The sequence below is a fragment of the Chionomys nivalis genome, chromosome 16, assembly GCF_950005125.1.
Source record: "Chionomys nivalis chromosome 16, mChiNiv1.1, whole genome shotgun sequence".
In the NCBI taxonomy this organism is placed as follows: domain Eukaryota; kingdom Metazoa; phylum Chordata; class Mammalia; order Rodentia; family Cricetidae; genus Chionomys; species Chionomys nivalis.
In genome coordinates this window covers 7,136,262-7,159,313 of record NC_080101.1, presented here as the reverse complement: position 1 = coordinate 7,159,313, position 23,052 = coordinate 7,136,262, and the positions used below count along the sequence as shown (strand labels likewise).

Sequence of the window (23,052 nt, the reverse complement as noted above, 5' to 3'; positions counted from 1 at the left end):
TTCTAAAACGTTACTATTGTGATGATGGCTGGGGAAAAACAGAAGTAAGAAAAGGGACATTTAAATTTGGAGTTTGTCAGCCTGAATTAGCTGAACCAACCATGCATTAAATTTAATACTGTGCTATAATGAAAAAAATGGATGTGAATTTTGAAGGATTTATGTATACATGTGTTATTTAATTTTCTTTTTTTTTTTTTTTTTTTTTTTTTTTTTTTTGTTGGGCAACCCTATATTTATTGTGTTTGGGAGGCAAGTAAGGGGGAACCTCAGCAGGAAGAAGATTGGGTACAGTTTATAATTCTGATGAAGAGCAGGAAGGTCTCTATTGTACCCATCACGGAATGAGAGAGGGGGCTCAATAGATCATTCCCTTCGTTTCTCCACGGGGCTTCTTGAGCTTCTCGAAGTTCTTCAGGATGATGTCATATAACACAGCGTAAGCATTACGGATCTCCATGACCATCAGCCGGATGTCCTGGTACTCTGCCTCGTCCAGCTCGTGCACCAGCTGCCGATAATCACCCACATGGGGCTGTTTGGCTGCTTTGGCCACTGCGTCGCCCCTCTCTGAGAAGTACTTAGAGATTTGAGTGTGGAAGCCCTCCAGCTTGGTGTGAAGGCTGGTCATCAGCTCAAACACCTTCTCCTGGACAGCCACTCCAAAGTTATTCCCATCCTCTATCCGAGGTATCTGTAGTTGCAGCCAGGTAGTGACCAGATTGAGTTGCTCAATGACATCCTTGATCTCAGGCTTTAGGCGCTGCAGGAGGACCACAATCTTCTCATTGCAGTTGACTGGGCCACAGGGAGGACCTTTTTCTTCATCTTCCCCCTTCTTCTTCTCATCCTTCTCTTCCTTCTCCTGTTGTTTCTTCCGCTCCTCCTTCTCTTTCTCCTTGACTGGATCAGGTATGGGGATGTCCAGTGGAGCCTTCAGACTGCCCAGGTTGGCTTCATTGAGATCTGGCTCCTTTAAGAATGCATCCAGCTCTGCGATCTTCTTGGGAAAATAGCTCCCAAGCAGGTTTTCTGTCTTGCTACACAGGTCTTCACGGAACACATCCACCTTGGCTTGGGCTTCAGGATGGACCCTCAGTGTGGCCATGGTCGGAGCGGGCGGGGGGCTAAGCGCCGCACGAGGAGTCTGGAGTGGGCAGCGGGAAAGGAAAGCGAAAGCAGAGCTCGAAACCTGCACAGCCTTCCTTGGCTTGGGGAGCGGAGGGCGTTATTTAATTTTCTTATAGGGATGAATTAATGTTGAGTTTATCCAATCTGCCTCATTCCTTCTGCTTCTCCACACTCTTCTGCCCACCTCCCAGCAGTCCTCCCTTCTTGTAGACATTTCAGCAGTCACGTTCCTCCACTGTAGACTCCATGTTTTTATGTGAGTATGTAAAATCTATTGACAAAGACAAAACCACAGACAAAGGCAGCCAAGCACAAGTGGGAGCAGACAAGCACAAACAGGGGAGACACGTGAGACTCAACTTTCTGAGATTGACTTCATTTACTTCATGTGATTTTTTTCATTAGTTTTCCTATTAATGACACAACTTTGCTCTTCTTTACAGTTGGAAAGTTTCCCTTGCATATGTGAACCATATTTTTTTCTCTCTTTTTCATTAGCTGGACACGCGTTGGTTCCATTGCTCTGCTACTATGAATGTGGCTGCAGGCAGCACTGATGAGCAAGGATCTTTGGAAGATGCTGACTTGGTGTCCCCCAGGTCAATGCCCAGGAGTGATAGAACTCTTTGATGTAGAAGGGTCTATTTCTAGATGTTTGAAGAAGCTCCATCATATTGTCCCTTGAGGCTGGACCAACACTCCCACCTGCAGTGCACGGGATCTCTCTTAGTGTTCCAACCTTCCCAGCATTTGTTGTTATTGGCTTCTTAATGACTGACCTTCTCACTGAAGTAAGTGCAAATCTCAATGGAGTTTCAAATATGTTTATTGGTTTTGTGTATTTCATTTTCTTGTGTATAAAATATGTTTTCTTTTATTAGCCGGTTTATTGATTGGTTTGCCTTTCTGTTTAGTTTCTTGAGTTCCTGTTGTATTCTAGATGTTACTCTTTTGTTAGACCTGTAAGTAGCAAAGATTTTCTTTTCTTTCTTTCTTTTTTGGTAGAGTATCTTTTCATTGTTTTCTTTATTGCACAAAAGATTGTTAATTTCTTAAGATCCTATTTGTTGATTATTGGTCCCATTTTTTGAGTAACTGGAGTTCTATTCAGGAAGTACTTGCCTGTGCTTATATCTTTCAATGTTTTTCCCCCTTTTCCTCTTACAACTTTAGAGTTTCAAGTATTATGGTCATAACTTTGATATATTGGGAATGGTTTTTATACAGGGTTAGAGATAAGAACCTTTCTTTCTTCTACATGTGGCTATCTAGTTTCTCCAGCACAGCACCATTTGCCAAAAGAGGCTGTATTTCTCTCTGATGTACATTCGAGAGAGAGAGAGAGAGAGAGAGAGAGAGAGAGAGAGAGAGAGAGAGAGAGAAAAGAAAGAAAGAAAGCAGGCAGCTGCAAATGTGTGAGTTTATATTTGTATCTTTTACTCTATTTCAATGATCCACTGCCTGTTTTTGTATAACTGTCTTGCACTGTATAGCAAGTTCTTCCAGAGCTGAAACATTCCATCCTCCAGGTATTCTCCTTAAGACTGGGAAACTGTGAACAGAGGCTCCGTAAGACTCTGGAAGTCAATAACTCACAAGTCTCAGGAAATCCCTGAAACATGCTAGCCTCACAAGGCTCCCTTTGCCAGGTTATATAAACAGCAAAAGCTACTGAAGAGAGGAGACCTCGGTCCTGGAGAGTTGTCTTCAAGTTGTGCAGAGAGCTCCAGGGTTCCCTTGTGCTAGGGTGGGGTTTCAGTAATGTATCTGCATTTGAGCTGCCTGGTCTCTTTTAAGTAGCTTCAGGGAAACTCACTGGCTCGTCAACTTGGACTTGGTTACTTTGTCTTTTGTTAGTTCCCTATCTGGGGTGAGAGACATTTGTGTGCATCTCCCCAGGAATCAAGCTATAAAACACATGACTCTGCAGTTAACACGGAATTAGGTGTGCTGACACCTCTGTTGTCACTCTTTTCCTCAGAATGGCTTTGGCTGGCAGAGGCTTCCAAATGAATTTTGAGGATTGTTTTTCTATTTCTGTGGAGAATAGAGTTAGAATTTTGATGGGAATTACTGAAGTTGTAGATTGCTTTAAGCAGAGAGCCATTTTTATAATAGTTATTGTTCTGGTCCCTAAGTATTGCCTGTCTCTACATCTGTAGTTGTCCTTTTTAGTGTCTTTCTTCAGTTATTTTAATGTTTTCATGCTAAAAGTTTTTCACTGCCTTGGTTAGACTTATTTTTATTTTATTTTATTGAGGTAATCGTGAATGAGATTTTTCCCTGGTTTCTTCCTCAGCCTCCTTGTAACTAACATTTAGAAATGAGCCACATAATTGTATGTTAATTTTAATTTTACATCTTACCACTTTGCTGACAATGCTTATCAGCTCTAAGGGTTTTTTTTTTTTTTTTTGTAGTGGAGGCTTTAAGGCTTCTTATGTAAAGAACCCTATCATCTACACATAAGAACATTTGACTTCTCCCTTTCCTGTTTGTTTCCCTTTTATGTTCTTATCTTATCCTGTCAACTTAGCCAATACTTCTTGCATTGTACATTGAAGAAGACTGGAGAAAGTAGACGCCCTTATCTTGCTCCTGATTATAGTGGGAATGTTTAGCATTTTTTCCTGTTTATTATAAACTTGGTGTAGGTTTTTAAATGCAAGCTTTATTAAGTTTAAACGTGATCCCTTCTTTTACACTTTCTGTCTCTGTCTCTGCCCCTGTCTCCTCCCCCTTTTGTTTGTGTGTGTCTGTTTCTATCTCTGTTTCTGACCTGCCTTTTTCTCCTCTAGTGTGAATGTGTGTGTGTCTGCTCTGCCTCTTCCTCCTCTCATGTATATGTATCTGTCTCTGCCTCTCTCTGCCTTTGTTACTGTGCCTGCATGTGCATATACATATGTGTGTGTGAATGTGAGTGTGTGTGTTTGTGTAGAAGCATGTGCCTGTGTGTCCATATGTGGGGGCCTCAGGAAGGTACTGGATATCTTTCTCTCTCACTCTGTCTTATTCCCTGAGGAAAGATCTCTCCCTGAACCTGAGGTTTACCATTTGGTGGTGGGGAGGGGGGGGGGTCGTGCTAGTGACCAGAAAGCTCTAGTGATCCACTTTTCTCTCCTTTCCAATGCTGTGGTTACAGGTATATGTGCAGTCATGCTTGGGTATTTACGTGGGTTCTTGGAGCAGTCTTTTCCACTAAGCCATCTCCCCTGCTTTAAATATGTTCCCTTTTCCCCAGATTTTCTTCTTTTAAGGGGAGAATACAAATGCAGTCCCCCACTACCTCAGATGATGTGTCCAAATATCTCATGTTTGGGGAAATCGCAGAGGTCAGCACACCTGGAGGGAAATAGATAAGCCTCACCCTGGGAAAACCACCTTCCTGATCAAGGACTCTCTCCTGCCGTGCAAGTTTGCCTTTTCCAAGCTTCTTCTAAGCTTTTATATGATGTTGGACTCTGTCAAAAAATCCTTTTTCTGCATCTATTGAGGTGATTGTGTAATTTTTCTGGGATATGTTTTCTAGACAACAATTGAGAAAATAAATGTCAGATTCTGAACCAAGGTGGCTACTGCTATATCTTTAAAAAAGTGATTTGTTTCTCTTTCCTCTTCTGCCCTTACCTTCTTTGTTCAAGGCCAAATTTATATATTCTCCTTGGCTATCAGTTCTAGAATGTCCAACAACTCTGTAAGCATCTTTTGATATTCTGCTTCCCATTTCTTTCCCTGAACACTGACTTCTAAAATTTAGCTTGACCATCTTCTGCTACACTGAATGTACTGAGTCTCTCTCTCTCTCTCTCTCTCTCTCTCTCTCTCTCTCTCTCTCTCTCTCTCTCTCTCTCTCTGTACATATACATAAGCAAATCCATCACAATCTTGCAAAATTATATATCTTGCCATGAAGTGTTACTAAAAAGAATTATTTCACTTTTGCTTGGTGGGTACAAGTCTGTAATCTCAGTTAGTCTGGTAGCTGAAGCAGAAGGAATGTACTTTTAAGGACTGTGGAAACTACAAGCCCTTTGCAAGCAATTACCTTTCCTGAAGGTGTGTGCTTGTGCCTGACTCTCTGGGTGTCTTCTGGCAGTCTCTTCTTCTTCTTCTTCTTCTTCTTCTTCTTCTTCTTCTTCTTCTTCTTCTTCTTCTTCTTCTTCTTCTTCTTCTTCTTCTTCTTCCTCCTCCTCCTCCTCCTCCTCCTCCTCCTCCTCTTCCTCTTCTTCATTACAACACTGTTTGGCCAATAGCTCAGGCATTTTTCTAGCTAGCTCTTATATCTTAAATTAACCCATTTCTATTCTGGCTCATGGTTTGTTACCTCTTGCTTCTTGGGTAGCTACATGACATCTGCCTCCTTTGGCAGCTACATGGTGTCTCCTTGACTCTGCCTATGACAGTCTATTTCTTAGAGACAGGTGTCTTCCTCCACTACCCTCCCCTCTGCTTCCATTCCTCCCTCCCTTGTTTCCTTCTATCCTTTTCCAAATGTGATTTATATAGTTTTTTTAAGGGAACATGAATGTTGACAATGTTGATTTGATTTGGAGATTGAGAAAAAGGAGAGAAAGGGTGAATGATTAGGCAAGTTTGTCCCCCTGGGGAATGAGTGGAATAGCAGTGAACAGCTCAGAAGATATGACTGGTTTAGTCCTTGACTGGGCACAGAATGCAGGATTTACAGTTGACTGCTTATCAGTTTGTGATAACTGAGTGGCAGAGAGAAGATGAGGACTTCTTTGGTCTTTACCTGGTCATGCGTAATGATCATACAGGTCACCTAATCAGGGCGAGTCAGGGTTACAGATCACAGAAGACAGTTTAGAACAAGACTCCTTGTCTTATACACATAGCTAACGAAGCAAAGGTTTATAGCAAGGTGGTGGTACTATCTGAGGTTCAAATATGTGTAACAGTTGCAGTTCACACTTAAGATAATTTCATTTAAAATGATTTCTTCCTGTTTCAAAGGCCAGCTTATGCAGTATGCATTTAACCTTCTCAAAAGCACATAGTGGGCCACATTGTTATCTCCACTTCACAGAGGACTCAACTGATAATAAGAAACCTAAGTGTCCGTTTTCACAGAGCAGAGATTGGCAGCTACTGACTTGGAACCAATACTTTTAATCTCTTGATGTTCTCTATAATATCCGTGCTTCTGTAATTAAAGACTTAGCAAGTATATAACTGGTGGTATTGCCGCTCTTCCGAGTCTGAAAATGCCAGGTTGATGTTGGTTTTGAGAAACAGTCAGATTTTCTTGCTTTGAATTCTTCTGTAAGTTAATTTAAATCCACAATTAGATTATTCTCTTAGCAAATGGAAGGGAGCTTGGAGGAAAAGAGCTGACGTTTCAGTGGTATAAAAATAGGCTTTTAGATGCCCCCTTGCCTGTCCTGAGGTCCGATGCAGGACCCTGGATCTGAGGCCCTGGATCCCCTGGCCACTGCCTGCAGCCAGGGGCAGCAGAGGCAGGGAGGCCCTCATTTATTGGGAAGGAAAAAAGGAAAAGAGAAACCCAGTGCAGCATACATGGGGGTGAGTGACAGACAGCGGAGAATCCTGGCCACTACCGTCTGGCACAGCTTCCTGCAGAAAACCTTTGGTCTTTACCTAAGAAGCCATGTCCTTTGTGTTGTCTTCTTGCCATCTCTCCCTACACCCCTCCCTTCCTTCCAGTGTGTATTTAAGTCCCTGGGCTGCCCCTCTGGGAGGGAGCCTCTTCTCCCAGTCCCCTCTGGTGTCATGTCAGGCATTTTGCAAGGAAAAGCCACTTGGGGAAAGATGAAAAAAATAAATTTCCACTGGCCCTTGGATAAGCCGAGGGTTTTTGCAAGGAAAAAAAAATAGGCCTTTGGGGATGCTGTCTGCCCAGCACAGACAATTCACGATCGAAGGCTCTCTATGCTGAGTTTAGTTTACTTGACATTGGCAGCGATGGGAGATTAGAAAAGAGGAAAATGAATGTGAACGGACACAGAAACCCAGAAGACAAAACTCACTGAGGAAATGAGCAGAAGCTACTATCTGTGCAGTAGAGAAAGCACAGCTCCACATTGTGGATAGCAGTGCAGACAGAAGCATTGCTAGGAAAGGGATCACAAAGAGTTTCAGAAGCTTAAGTCCTTGTGGATATTCTGCTTCTAAGAGGTATCAGCCATTTCAGAAGCCCGAGTCCTTCCTGCACAAACAGACTCTCGTGCTGGCCACTATAAAAGCAGTGCCCGCACTAAAGACTTCTGACTGCTCATGACTCCTGGCTCTATGCCAAGTCAGCTTCCGTGTGTTAATCCATTATCATGGTCACAGGTACCAGAAACGACCACCATTCCTCTTTTGGGAAGGCATGACTACTCTATTTCCAAGGGTACCAGGCGTCTGTTGTGGCCAAATATCACACAGAACAATTCAAATGGAGGGGAGATATTTTTAGCTCGCCTTAGCTGAGGATTCAGCCTTATGTGCTTGGAAAGAAAACCATGATGGTGACATTGTGTGCCGGGGGAACTTCCCTCCGTGGTGGTCGACAGAGAGCTGAGACAGAGAATAATGAATGACAGCAGGGCAGATGCATCCCCTAATGACTTAGTCCCTAGTGGTATCCCTGCCCCTGTGACCTATTTCTTCCAACTAGAATCATCACCTGCCTCCCATCATATCCCAACAATGTCATAGTATTACCTATTCATTGAGGGGGTAAATCCATTGGTTAGGTCAGAGTTCTCAGGAGGCCGTCATGCCCCCAAAGACCTCAAATGAGCAAACTCCTAAACCATAAGCCTCGTAGTCAAGTTACAACATAAGACTTCACAGCTGTTTGGGGCAGGTGTCCCCGTTGGCTAGAATTTGCTCGTGCCACACAGGAGCTGGTATAGTGGACAGTGCCATTGCCAAATCCCCTTTGTGTTGATTCCTAATCCTAATTGGGTTTCATAGTTATATTCCCAATGCCTTAATATGAGCAAATCTTTGTCTCCTTAGTGCATAGGCTTCCCACAGCCATTACAGCACTGAGTCACAGAAAAAGCATGTGTAAATTGTATTCATGCCATATAATTATAAATTATGTCCAGGCTGCCCCCAAAGCAGCAGTCCCTGCTCTGGCAGGATTTCCATGAATCTACAGAGTGCCTCTAGAATCTGCTCACGACAGGGGATGCAACTCCTGGCTCAGGTGACATGAATTAACTCCCTACCCTTACAGGCGGTGCACAGGCTGAGTGAGCTCCTTCAGCCTCCAGCAAGACCAAGACTGAAAGCTTCTGGGTTTTTCCACACTGTTCTCCACAACACTGCCTGGGATCCAAGGCCACAGCCCTGTGCCTGGGAGCACCAAAAGAGCTGGCTAGGGTCAACCTGATATGCTTTCTGAATTCAGTGGGGGACGGAGAGGGACACTGCACCCTGTACAGGAGTTCAACTACCCACAGGGACTGCAGATGTCACAAGTCCCCTCCTAGATGGCCCAGAGGGCTCCTCCTACCCTCCTTCTACCTCGGAATCTATCTGCCCTTGTACCAAATTCCTCTTTCCTCTCTGTGCTGAGTGATTTCTTCCTGAAGTCTGGGGTCTAGCTGCCTACACCCTGGAGAGCTCAGCTCATAGCTCAAAGTTTTACCCAATCGTCTAAAACAAGGCAGCAACATAGGACACATGGGACATTTCCTCTCACTATCATGCCAATCCCTCAAGCCCATCTTGTCTAGATCTCGGACAGAATCTTCTGCCCACCGGAGCTTTTCTTCTTTCCAGCAATAATTCTACCAACTCTAGGAACTACTGGGACATACCTGTCATCCTTCTGGGGACATGAACCCTTGGGTTTTTCAGGGAAACCATCAAATCCTCTGTTTTGGCTAAGAGCTTGCTGATCTTTCCGTCAGCTAGCACAGTCCCCAACAGTCACCCCATCTTTCCGTCTGCTAGCACAGTCCCCAACAGTCACCCCATCTTTCCGTCTGCTAGCATAGTCCCTAATAGTCACCCCATCTTTCCGTCTGCTAGCACAGTCCCCAACAGTCACCCCATCTTTCCGTCTGCTAGCATAGTCCCCAACAGTCACCCCATCTTTCCGTCTGCTAACATAGTCCCTAATAGTCACCCCATCTTTCCGTCTGCTAGCATAGTCCCCAACAGTCACCCCATCTTTCCGTCTGCTAGCATAGTCCCCAACAGTCACCCCATCTTTCCATCTGCTAGCATAGTACCTAATAGTCACCCCATCTTTCCGTCTGCTAGCATAGTCCCCAATAGTCACCCCATCTTTCCGTCTGCTAGCATAGTCCCCAATAGTCACCCCATCTTTCCGTCTGCTATCATAGTCCCTAATAGTCACCCCTACTTACACTTCTACCTCCACTCGATCAAAATTATACTCCTCATTTTTCTCCATCTCTGAAATCCCCCTGGATAAGGAAACTCTATGTTTTTTCTATTTTTATTTATTTCTTTAATTTCACGTGGCTGTGTTCATGTGTGGGTACAGGTGCATACAGCTCATATGAAAGTCCAAGGGCAGCCTTTGGGTATTGGTCCTCTCTTCTCCATCTTTCTGATAAGAAACTTTCCAATTCCTGCTTTTGCTTTGTCCTTCCGGCCTGACGCCAGCCCCTCTATATTTAACAGAGCATCTGGTGCTTAGTAAGCATGGCCAGGTATAATTACGGCAGTGCCTGTCCCTTATTCTTTCTGTTGGCATCGATTTGAAGTCTTCGTGGCTCCTTACTGTGTATTTAAGTCTCTGCTTCAACATAGTGCCTTATAATGAGAACAAACAGAACCAACTGGCAGTCATCCCCTTCCTGCTCTTTTGGTGGATAGGACAGTCTGGCAGGAAATCAGCCTCCTCAGCAGAACATAGAGACACACTGGCTGGAGCCTATCTAAGCTGCCTCCAGCTTGGAGTTGGTTTTCTGAAGTGACCCCAAGCGCAAACTGTGATCCGGTTGACTGTGTGACTGGAGACGAGGAACCCCGCGATACCTTCGTTTACTCTCTACAACAGTGCAGTCGTAAAAGCCATCTTCTAGGGCTGGGTGAGCATGGAGAGGGTGGGAAGGCACTGGACTTTCCCAACACGATCCGCACATCAGGTGTTCTGCCTGCTCTGTGTTGCTTTTCCATCACAGGCATCATGGCTGTCCTCAACAGCACGTGTGTGGCCCTGTTGTCGATGCATGAATACAACATAAACATTTCTCATTCGTCCTTGAAATGAACCCCTAAAAAGTGTGATTTCATTCTTTCTAAAGGCTGAATGATGCTTCATATGTACATTGACTTTTACACATTTCCCAGATTTTCTTTATCCATTCTCCTGTTGAGATTATCTCCAGTTTCTGATTAAGAAGGAATAAAGCAGCAAGGAACACTGTTGAGCCAGTGTCCTGTAGTAAGGTGAAGAGCTAAGTATTACACTGACTAGGTGTGGGGAAAACAGGAAATTTTAAGTTAATGTTGGCTTTGGGATCGCTGTAAATTGCCTTTATTATATTGAAATATGTCCTTCATATCCCTGATCTTTTCAGGACTCTTATTATGAATAGGGTGTTGGATTTTTTCAAAGGTCTTTTCTGCATCTAATGAGATAATCATGTGTTTTGATCTTTCAGTGTGTGTGTGTGTGTGTGTAGCGAATTACATTTGCTGATTTTTTTTCATATATTGAACCATCCTTACATCTCGGGGATGAAACCTACTTAATCATGGTGCATGCATGATCTTTTCGATGTGTTTTTGGACTTGGTTTGCAAGTATTTTATTGAGTATTTTTGCGTCTATGTCTATAAGGTAAATTCATCTGTAATTCTCTTTATTGGGTCTTTTTGTGGTTTGAGTATCATGGTAACTGTGGCCTCGTAAAATGAAACAGTTTGAGAAATATTGACATTAACTCTCTTTTGAAAGTCTGATAGAGTTTTGCACTAAAATCAGGGCTTTTATTTTTTTTTTTGGTTGGGAGTCTTTTAATGACTATTCAATTTCACTAGGGGTTATAGGTCTGTTTAAATTGCTTAACTTATACTGATTAACTTTAGTAAGTGGTACATATTGATAAAATTATCCATTTCTTTTAGATTTTTCCAGTTTGGTGGAGTACAGGTTTTTAAAAGTACGTCCTTCTGGTTCTCTGGATTCCCTCCATGTCTGTTGTTATGTCCCCATTTTCCTTTCTAATTTTGTTAACTTAGATACTCTTTCTTCACCTTTTAGTTAGCTTGGATAAGGATTTGTCAACCTTACTGATTTTCTGAAAAGTCCAAATTCTGTTTCATTGTTTCTTTGTCAGTTTTTTGTTTCTATTTTACTTATTTCAGCCCTGAGTTATTTCTTACTGTCTACTCATTTTGGGTATGACTTCTTCCTTTTGTGCCAGAGCTTCCAGCTGTGATTTTAAGTTACTAGTATAAGATGATCTCTCCGTTTTCTACATAGGTACTTAGAGCTATGAACTTGCCTTTTAGAACCACCTTCAACATATCCCACAAGTTTGACTATTCTGTGTATTCATTTTAATTAAATTCTAGAAAGTCCTTAATTTCTTTCTTATCAGCTTTCCATTCAATGCTGAATTGTTTTGTTTCCATGAGTCTGTAAGCTTTTTATATCTCTTGTTGCCAATTTCCAGCTTTCGTCCATGGTGGTCAGATAGGATGCCGGATGGTAGTTCAGTTTTCTTGTACCTGCTGAGATTTGCTTTGTGTCTGAGTATGTGGTTCATTGCGGAAGACATTTCCAGATGTGCCAAGAAGAAGGTGGATTCTTCTGTGTTTGGGTGAAGTGCTCTGTAAATAACTGCTAGGTCCATTTGGTTTATAACATCCAGTTCTAGCATTTCTCTGTTTAGTTTTTGTCTAGATCATCTATCTGTTGATGAGAATGGGTACTGAAGTCTCCCACTACTACTGTGTAGGGGACAATATGGGGCTTAAACTGTAGCAGCGTTTCTTTATAAACTTGAGTGCCCTCATGTTTGGTACATAGATGTTCAGAACCGCAAAGTCCTCCTGGTGGACTTTTCCCTTTGATAAGTGTGTAGTATCCCTCCCTATCTATTCTCATTAGTGTAGTTTGAAGTTTATTTTGTCAGATATTAAAATGGCTACAACTTGTTCTTGGATTTATTTTTGCATGGAATATTTTTTCCATCCCTTTACCCTGAGGCAATGCCTATTATTGATGTTGTGTGTTTTTTGAACGCAGCACAATGGTGAATCCTATTTTCACATCCGTTCTATTAGTCTGTGTTGTTTTATTGGGGGAATTGAGACCATTGATGTTGATAAACGTTAATGAGCAATGTTTGTTGATTTCTGTTATGGTGTTGTTGTTGAGGTGGTGGTTGTGGTGATTTTCTGATCTGGGATTAATTATTCCTTGCAATTTTTTCAGTGAGGGGAGTTTCTCCTCTAGCGAATAAGGCTAGATTAGTAGATAAATACTTCTTAAATTTGGTTTTATCATGGAAAGTATTATTTTCTCCATCTATTGTGATTGGAAGTTTTGCTGTGTATTGTAGTGTGGGCTGGCATCTGTGGTCTCTTTGAGTCTGTCGAACATCTGGCCAGACCCTTCTAGCTTTTACCGTCTCCATTAAAAATTCGGGTGCAGTCCTAAATGATCTGCCTTTATATGTTACTTGGGTTTTTTTTTTTTTTTTTTTTTTTTGTTCCTCTTGCAGTTTTTAGTATTCCTTCTTTGTTCTGTATGTTTAGTCTTTTGCTTCTTATGTGGTGAGGGGATTTTCTTTTCTGGTCCAGTCTATCTGGTATTTTGTATGTTTCTTGTACTTTTATAGGTTAGGGAAGTTTTCTACTATAATTTTGTTGAAAATACTTTCTGTAACTTTGGGCTGGGTTTCTTCTCCTTCCTATATTCCTGTTATCCTTAGATTTGGTCTTTTCATTATGTTCCAGATTTTCTGAATGCTTTGTGCCAGGATTTTTTATATTTAACATTTTCTTTGATGAGGGAGAGACTGAGGGGCTGGATTTTGAAGAGAGAAGAGGGAGGTGAAAATTCGCTGTTAGCCCACCTACCTGCTTCTCTGGTCCCCAGAGAATGCCTGCTGGTGTTGGGGGCTAGAATAAAGCAATCAGCGGAGAGAAGGAAAGTTAAAGGAAAAGTTCTACATAGTCTACTCCAAGTTCTACATGTTGGAAATGGGGGCAGAGAAGAAGGGGAGGTTGAAGCAGGTAGTCAGCTATAGAGCTGGGGATGAGAGTGGGGGCTGGGATTTAGGCAAGGAGAGAGGAGCGGAGATCTACAATTAATCTACCGACTCCCATGGCAGGAGGGCAACAGAGGGTCTTAAGTAAAGAAGTTTCATAACTCTGGATAGTTCCAGATGACGTGACGTTCCTAGTCCTCTGTCTTCTCCACTCACTGGACTAATCTTTTCTCTAAGGCAATGTCACCAGCAGCTGTTTGTTTGACACATGCTACAGAGACAGAGGCAGCCTCTTCTGGATCAAATGTCGCTTCATAGGCATGGTATTCAACTTTACTTTATTGTATTATAGTTTAGCTTAAGACAAGATCACATGCAGCATCATATGGAGTTAAACACAAATTGTTGTAATTAGGTTAATTTGGGGACTCTGATGTCATAAACAAAGACAGTAGGTATAGCCTAAATATAACAGACTACCATCATTTATCCACTGGTAGCTCTTGGTCCCCTTGTGTTCTCTGATTCTGTTTCTTCATCAAAAGAGAATTCAGTACAAGAAGTGATTGCTAGGATTTCAAAGCCAGTGTTTCATAATTTATTATTTTAAATTATTCTAAAACTAAACATTATACATAAATATGTGACTAACTGCCAAAAAGAAATGTGTGTATTCATGTTGGCCATCTTAAAAATAAATAATAGTATATTCTCAGAAATAACACTTTTACACAATTTGTTGGAATTTTTCTATTTTAATGTAAGCAATATTAATGGAATTATCCAGATTGCATTTCCTCTAGGAATTTAAAATGGAGTAAAAAAAAAACTTTAACTAAGACTTAATAATTACTAGCCTTCATTGTTGTTTTATTTAGTTGCATTCATAAATGTTAAAGCAAAAAGGCAAAGTGGCAATCACCTAAAATTCTACTTAATTCTGTGTGACATCATCAATGACAGCATGCCATTCTGGTTTAGTCCCATTTCCTCAAAAGGATTGTTTCAACCAGTCGGTGTTCACCCAGACTCTGAATTTCACTGTCCTCACAGTAGGGGAAAATATATTCCATCAAATTAGGAGAATTTAGGGAAAGTGGACAGTCCTACGTGTGAGTTTTATACAAATTTCACATATGGATGAAATTTTCAGTAAAACAGCAACAGAAAGGAGTAGTATGCAGAGGACCGGTGACAAAACACACAGGCTGAGATTGACATATAACATTAATAAGCTTAGCAAACTGCTGTGGGGCAATGGTCTTGTTCCATGCAAATATTTGTCACTGTATTGGCTTAATAAAATGTCCATTGGCCAGCAGCCAGGCAGGAAGTATAAGCAGGGCCATCAGAACAGGAGAATTCTGGGAAGAGGAAAGGCTCAGTCTGTAGTCGTCATCCAGATGCAGAGGAAGCAAGATGAGATTGCCTCACTGATAAAAGGTACCAAGCCACATGGCTAATACAGACAAGAATTATGGGTTAATGTAAGATGTAAGAGTTAATAAGAACCCTGAGCTAATAGGCCAACCAGTTTATAATTAGCGTAGGCCTCCATGTGTTTCTTTGGGACTGAACGGCTGTGGGACCAGGCAGGACAGAAACCTCTGTCAACAGCAAACTGTTAGTCTAAGGACTTCAAGCTAATTAAAGATTGAGAACTGATAAGTTTGTTAGCCCATTGAGGTCATATGATTTGTTAATACAACAAAAATTCATAATAATTAAACTCTAAAGTATTTTTACCTTCTATAATTTGTTTTATATATATGATAACCGTTGAGATACATAAAACTAATATAGAATGATTTTCAGACCTTAGAAATTATTTTTTCAATTTAATTTATTTATTTTTGTACTACTGTGTGAGTGTGTTTATGATGACTGTTTGGATACTGATGCCATGGCAAGGGCAGGCAAGGCTTTGGAGGACAGAGCACAAAAAAAACCCATGAAGTCAGTTTCTTCATCCATCTCTGTATGGATTCTGGGATCAAACTGTGGTTGCCAGATGTAACCAGAAAGAGCTCTTACTCTCTGAGTCATCAGCCAAGCTGCAAACTTATATCATGGAAAGCTTAGTCAAAGCCTGTCTTAGCTAAAATACTGGGCCAACGTATTTGACATAATAATAAGATCAGAGAAAAATATGTAAATATATAAGTTCCCTTCTGTCTGCCAGGGGAAGAATAACCACAGGCAGGCAAGATCCGGCAGTAATTCACCCATGCAAACACTCACATTTGCATAGCCTTGCTCACACAAACTCATGGACACACACAGAGGAAGCAAAATCAAACATTTCCAAGAAATTCCAGGACAGGACTGCAAAAGGTCTTATGAAATTTTAAACAGCTCTCTAAATGAAGGTCGGAGTAAAGAAGCTCATTGGGTTTGGTGTGAATTATCAGCTTCTACAGCCATTTAAAGGATAGAGTCCCTGGACCTAGGCCTACCTCTGTCTGGCCTTCCTCTTGTGGAAGATTCATTGGGGTGCTAAGTCTGGGGATAATTTTCAAGGCAAGTCAGGTAAGAGAAGAAGATTCCTTAATCATAGGAGGCAAAATAAAGGCTTTGAAGTAAACTCAAGGAAACAAATAGGCTGTAAGCAGAGATGTGCTTGCCTCATGGTGGAAGATCCTGTGTAGAGGTCTTGACACTGCAGGACCAGGGTCCTACACAACAAAGGGATCTTCAGTGTGTGGTGGTGGATGGCCATGCGTCATTGACTACCGATTCCCCAAGGCATCCCAGAAAACTGTTGCTTACGCCAAGCTGATTTCATCGTCTTGCTTCCATCATGAGAAGGCTACTTTAAAGAAGAACTGGGGACAACTAGAGCAGGAAAGACCTTAAAGCAGTTGGAGAGCCAGCTGTTTGATTGTCTACAGAGCAGGACTTCAGCTGGGAATGGGCAAAGTTTGTGTCATTTTTGAGTGAGTGACTGTGTTGAAAAGAATGTCTAAACAAACTGCTGATTCAGCCATGTCTGTAATCCTAGACACTCACGAGGTTGGGCCTACGGGGCGACTGTAGGTCATTGGGTATGACCTACCTGCACAATCCCGTGTCTCCCCACTCCTCTCTTTCATTTTCCCATCACTATAAAGTGAATAGTTGCATTCTGAGACCTGTTCTCACCAAGATGTTCTGTACCGCCACCACCCACAGCAACAGAAACATTCGTCATTGGCTGGAACTCTAAACTGTGAGTCAGAATACTCTTCCTCTTTTTCAGTTGATTCGATTAGATATGTGCTCTATAAGCAGAGAGCTGATAAATATGGAGGATGCTACCTATTCTCAGATTCCAGGTCCTTGATTCACTCTCTGTATGACTGACCAACTTGCTTCTTCCAGTCTGTTTTTTTAAAATTCATATAATTGCAGCATGCATTTATTGGCCTATTCCAGATAACATTTTATAGGATATGTTTACTGATAGTTCCATATGTATGGATGTATACATACATATGTATATATGTTTTCTCTCTTCCCCATCCATCATTTCAGATTCTCCCCACCTCCCTACACAACCATCCTCCTCTCTCTCTAATACATGCTCAAAAACAAGCAAACAGCACACTTTGGCCAGGAAAGCAGTAGACTTCTGCATTGCAAATGGCTCAATCATTCAGACAAAGAAGCAACCTACAGAATGGATAAGGATTTTTATCAACTACACATCCAATAGAGGGCTAATATATAAAATACAGAAAGAACTCAAACTATATATTGAGAAAACCCATAACTTTATTTAAAAATGAGATACAGATCTAAATAAAGAATTCTCAATAGAGGACTGAGAAATACGTAAAGAATTGTTCAACATCCTTATCCATTAGCAAAATGAAAATCCAAACTACTTTTAGATTTCATCTTACAACTGTCAGAATGACTAAGAACAGAAAAACAAATGACAGCTTATGCTGGTGAGGATGTAGAGTAAGGGGAATGCTCGTGCATCGCTGGTGGGAATGCAAATTTTTACCGTCAGTAAATATGTGCGGTGGTTCCTCCGGAAGACACAAATTGATCTACCTCAAGGTTTAGCTACACCGCTTTTAGACATATATCCAATGTATGCTTCATCCTACCAGAGACCCTTGTTCACCCATGTTTTTTGCTGCTTTATTCATAATAGCCAGACATTAGAAACAACCTAGACATCCCTCAACAGATGAATGGTTGAAGAAAATTTATACAATAGAATATCACTCAGCTGTTAAGAAAATGACAAGATGAAATTCACAGGTAAATGGATGGAGCTAGTAAAAGTCATCTTAAATGAGGTAATACAGAACCAGAAAGACAAATATGAAATGTATTTGCTTATAAGTTGTTATTAGCTGTAAGGTCAATGACAACCAAGTTACAATCTGTAGACCCAGAGAGATTAGGTATAAAGTAAGAGACTAGGGGAGAGTGCCAGATCTCCCTAGGAAAGATCTGCAATGGATAGTTATGGATGGACTAGGGGTCTGGAACAGGAAGATCGTGTGGAGAAGGGAGGCTATAAGGAGTTGGAGAAAGGAATATGGGGAGAGATAGCTAAAATTAAGGGCCATTTGAGAGGTGGTATGGAAACCCAATACAAAAGAAGCTTCCTAAATATATATGCATATATAAAGGCTATCAATATGAAATTACCAAATTATGGGAGAGACAGAGCTCCAACTGGCTATTTCTTGTCACCAATGAAACTTCTAGTACTGGATTTAGTTAACATAGAATTGAACTGTTGGCCAACTGTTGGGTCCCATGGACATCCCCAAGCAACCTAAGCTGTTTACAAGGTTGCTCTTCACAAACTGACAGCAAGGCCCTATTGCTGACAATACCATCTACTCAACTCATTGAACGTGGAGACGTTGAGCTGGTGCCTCCCTAGAGTCTTCGCTCTGACTGCCAGTGTTTTGGTAGAGGAGGTGCTCTGCATGCTGCCAAAGGAGAAATGTAGACACCAACCCTTTGATCAGTAATCCTGCAAGACACGCTAGGGCAATGATGGTACAAAGCTTGTGGGACGAAGCAACCAACATCTGACTGAACTTAAGCCTACTCCATGAGATGGAACTCATACCCAACTCTAGTTGGGTGACCATGAGCCTAAGCCTAGCTAGCCCAGGGACCCATGGCAAAACTCAATACTACTGTTCTGCTTAAAGAACATAGCAATAAAATGACTCCTAATACCAACCTTCTGTATACGTGTACTGATGGAATATTTGTTGGATGATAGAGGCCACAGTGTGCCATAACCTGGCAGCTTTCTCTGAGCTTGGCAATGTGGAAACCCCCTCCCTCCCCAGAAGAGTTTCCTGTACTCTTCCTAGCCTTATCTAAAGGCTGTCCCTGGGCCTGGAGGACTGACCTTATCTAAACCTGTCTCTAAAACCAGAGGCCTGATTTATCTTTGACTTGACCCTTGGCACAGATCTCTGCTGAGACTTGTGCTGGGAGCTCCATTGTAGGACCTAACTGTCACATACTAAGCCTTGTGATAGAAGCCCACCACCTAATACAAATTATGGTTTCTATCCAGGATTCCCAATCCTATGTGTTCCTTATACTCTGGAATAAAGTTGAGCTGATTCACTAAAGATTGGAGGCCTCTCCTCTGTCCATGGTCGTGGACTGCGTACAAAGCTTTCTGTCTCTCCTTCTGCCTCTTACTCTTTTCAGACTGATCCACTAGGCAGGATGATGCTATGGTTGGAGTTTGACCCTGAGTAGTTTTTGCAGGTAACTTGAGACTGTTGAACCTGTGTATTCACACCCATCGGCCCCAAGACATCCCATAGTTCACCTTTTAGTGTGAAATACAGTTGCTTGCTCAGAATTGTGCTGTGGTCTCTTTACCGAGTTGTACTCTCTTAAGGTCACCGGTTTGGGCATGCTAGATGGCAGAATTGTTCCCAACTAGATGGTCAGGGAAGAATCTGTGCAGTTGTTGACATGTTTTTGTTGGCCATAGATAAATATATTTGACATTTTAGAGATTTAGTTGCAACTTAAATCGTGAGTTTGAACATTTTAAAGATTTAGATTCAATCCCCCTTCTCCAAATACTGCACCACCAGTAGCAACAGCTCTATCTTCAAACTGGTTCTTCCTATTGTCCCCAACCCTGGCTGCAACAATAGCTCTGGCTGCTACAACCCGAGGACCACCTTTCAGCCTGTTCAAAGCCACTGTGCTTAGAGCTTCTGCATCAACATCTTCAGCAATTACGAGCAAGGGCTTCCGAGGAGCCCTGGGAATTTTAAGAGCTGGCATGACAGATGGCACACTAGAACTTTCTTTTCGCCCAACAGAACACAGGCAACTTTGAATTCATATTTGTTGAGCTTTTGATGTATTAATAAAATATAGGGAAATAGGTCCTTTATTAAACTTCACTCCGTCAACAACTTCTAATTCATCATTCTAGATTTATCCATCTTTCACTGTAATGATGGCTTTTTTCCCCAACCTTTTTCATTTTATAAGTCATGATGTTTCCAATGTCTTTGTCTCCATTTGCAGAAATTGTAGCAACCTGAACGATTTCTTCAGGCTTTGCCACAGGTTCAGACCAGTTTTTTTCAATTCATCAATTACAGCATCAACAACTAACATCACATCCACAGTGTTAACACTGGCTGATCTTCCCAAAGCCCTCCTTGGTGACAGAACAGGGCAGAACAGTAGCAGTGATGCTTCTCTTCATTTGTGTTATTGGCAGCGTCTTGAACAGGTTTAGCTATAACATCTTTAGATTTAGTCTTTAAATCAGCTAACTTGCAGCAGTGAGCTCATCTTTTGTTTCTTTAGGACTTCCCAACTGTGTTCATTCAGCACTGTTTGGCCCCATTGGAATGGCTGCAGCATAGGCTGAAAGATCTACTACACCTTGAAGCAATAAGGCTCAGACTTATACACCAACTTTTACACCTCTGGCATAGGCTGGGGTGAGATGAGGAGCTAGTGCCCCAGACAGTAGCATTCTTAACTGGCAAAGGACTACAGGTAGTAAATGCATTTCTGCGGGGCAGGAGTGGGAGAGGCAAGACAGGTAGTCGGCAGCTAGTGAGAGGAAGGTTTTGCCTTTTAATCAGGTAACTTAGCCCTATGCCTTTGGTGCCCTGATGTTTTATGTCTCTGTATAGTCAGTTGAGGTTGGTATGCTTCTTAGTTGAGGTATATGTTTCCCAGTCATATCTGCTTGGTGTTCTTGGGGCTGACTCTGGGATGCTTTCCACGGGCAGCCATGGGACAGACAGAAATAAGCAGAGGCAAGGCTAACAGGATCCCCAGTAAGCTGTTAGTGTGTTTACCCCTGGAACAGCAAGGGAGCTGGAAGATGCTAGTTACTTTCTTCATTTTTAAACTAGTGGTTACTTTTGTTCATCCCCAGCTGTCTCGGGCACCAGGGTTACCAATAGTGTCAACTCTGACCTCTTCACAGCGACACCCAAGCTGTCTCTGCTTCCTCTGTGTTATGTCACTATCAGGTAGGTATTCCTCTAACAGATTCAAATGTCACTCAATAGTCTTGGGAAGGATGCGTTTCTGACCTCATCCTTTTAGGCAAAGAACATTTCGACTGCTGTATTTACCACTTTTTGTTAACAGTGTTGCCCACCGTATTCTCATCTAGATTGGAAACATAAGCATTCTGGGTAGCTTTACCTCTGAATTTCTCTGGTCCGTTCACCAGAGGCCGAGCAACACCCCTTAGCTCGAGCTGCGTTGCCTACGGAAGCTATCCTGCTCTTCAGTTCAGCACTGCTTTCTGCTTGTGGACTTCCTGGTCCACCCTCAGATTGCTAAATCCACCTCATCAGTCACAGCCCAGTGATTCAACACACCCTACGGACTTACTCTCCAGAATTTTCCCACCCCCGCTGCTCCTCAGCTCCGAGGCCTTTAAAGACTTGCATCATCTACTGAAGTTACCATTTTGTAAGGTTAATATTTACGCTGCCAGGACAGAGCTTTCCCTGTCTCTTCCTCCTCTATTTCCTCTCTTCTCTCCTTTCCTCTTTACGACAAATGATTATTACACGACAGAAGGGCCTCTGTATAAAGTGCTTAAACTACATCGAAGAGCAAGACATCCCTGTCTTCGTAGCATTGCAAACAAGTAAGGACAGTGGGTGACTCAGGCGAAGAAGACATAGAGAATAAACAGAAAAACCCACACGACAGAGTGGAACAATATCTCTGAAGGAGAACTCTGACATGAAAATGGGTGACAGGTATTTAGTGGAAGAAAGGGCTTGATCTAATTTGCATCTTCAAATGCACTGCCAGTTGTAGCGTAGAAAAATTCTCTGAGCGAACGCTCTCAATCCCCAGTGGGATAATGTGTGGCTCGATATGTCTCTGAGCACATCTGGGAGAACCTGAACATCTTCGTTCATTTCAAACTCCCAGAAGATACAGACTTCGGGGACCACTCGCTAAAGAAAGAGAATACAAGAGTGCAAGGTCAGCTAAGGGAATTATTATTCCAGGTGGACAGTGACAGTGGCCCGGACTACAGAAAAGTCAGAGGGGACAGACAAAAGGGAAAATCCAAGAGGTCCCTGAGTTACAGTGTCGGGTTTGGCAATTCACAGGGAGCAGGGATGAGAGCGGAAGCAATCAGGAGATTTCTGGTGAAGAGTCCTCAAGTGGATCGGATCTGTTGGCAGAAGTAGGAGAGTCAGGAAGAGATTAGAGATAGTGCAGAAGGGTTAGAGCAGGGGTCAGGGTGAACTTCGCGGCTTCAGTTAGGAACGCAGTCTCTGTAGACGGCCTTCCTAGATTGGGGCACTAGCCTCGCCTGTCCCAGCTGGAGAAGTCCAGGACGATCCTTCAGTACATCGGCCTTTGCATGTGGAGTCTGCACCCCTGTTTGGCAGATAGGATTACCCAGCATCTCTGAGCTGATTTCATCAATTCTGAAATGCTGTTTGACTCAGGCTTCTCAAAGTTGGTTACTTTGTTTTTTGGGTTTTTTTTTTTTTTTTGAGTCTTCTGTATAGAGTTTCTTTTGCCACTTCTCTATTCGTGTCACGTTTACTCCCAGTGTTAAAACTGAAGGTCACTTCTTCCATGAAGCCACCAAACTACCCAGAGACACAGTGGACTTTGCTCAGCTCATACTGAAGGGCTCTCTGGTAGGCTCATGCTTTGCATACAGGTTTTGCCCTTTCTCCTTCCCTCCCCCTTGCTAAACTGTTAGATTACTTTCCTAAAGCCAGCCCCCAAGTTCTGTTCCTTTTATTGGCACTGACTCTTTCCTGACTAAACACCAAGCTTCAGTAATTACGATTCATTATTTGGCTACACTGGCTACACCTATCCAATCAGATCTCACCAACTCGCCCTAGAGAGACTCACCCTAAAAGAACTCTCCCCAGGCCCCCTTTTCTCTTTAAAAACTCACTTCTAAAGAAAAAAATAAACAAACAACAGCAACAAAGAAAAAATCTGCTGCTTCTGCTGCTGCTTTGTCTAATCCAGAGGCAGCTCACACCCTCCCTCCTCACACCCCCCTCCCGCATGCACCCCACCCTCCATGCCTCATTTGCCCCACTTGCCCCACCGGGGTAATAAATCTCCTTTGTGCTGAGAGTTTGGTGTTGGGGTGTGTTCTGAGAGATTGCAATCCCAACCCCCATCCATGCCATCTGTCACTTATCACCTAGTTTTAGAACCAAGCTTTCAGACTAGTGTTCTGATGACTCACTGGCCACGGCAGAGCCCGTCAGATT

The 23,052-nt window shown here is 42.4% G+C and overlaps 1 protein-coding gene, 1 non-coding gene and 1 pseudogene across 2 annotated transcripts; all 3 read right to left on the bottom strand.

Annotated features, from left to right (window-relative positions):
- Positions 1 to 225: 225 nt before the first annotated feature.
- LOC130888030 (proteasome activator complex subunit 1) lies at positions 226 to 1,213 on the bottom strand. Its single transcript, XM_057790844.1, has one exon. The coding sequence runs from the start codon at positions 1,106 to 1,108 to the stop codon at positions 359 to 361; it is 750 nt and encodes a 249-aa protein (XP_057646827.1). The 5' UTR covers positions 1,109 to 1,213; the 3' UTR covers positions 226 to 358.
- A 3,172-nt stretch (positions 1,214 to 4,385) lies between these two features.
- Positions 4,386 to 4,549, bottom strand: LOC130888331 (U1 spliceosomal RNA). Its single transcript, XR_009058461.1, has one exon. It is a non-coding gene; the product is annotated as a U1 spliceosomal RNA (small nuclear RNA).
- Positions 4,550 to 19,309: 14,760 nt separating this feature from the next.
- LOC130888242 (60 kDa heat shock protein, mitochondrial-like) lies at positions 19,310 to 20,330 on the bottom strand (annotated as a pseudogene).
- Positions 20,331 to 23,052: the final 2,722 nt, after the last annotated feature.

What these genes read in the sequence shown, in the direction of transcription:
- LOC130888030 (XM_057790844.1), bottom strand. Translation starts at nt 1,108, where the DNA reads ATGGCCACACTGAGGGTCCATCCTGAAGCCCAAGCCAAGGTGGATGTG.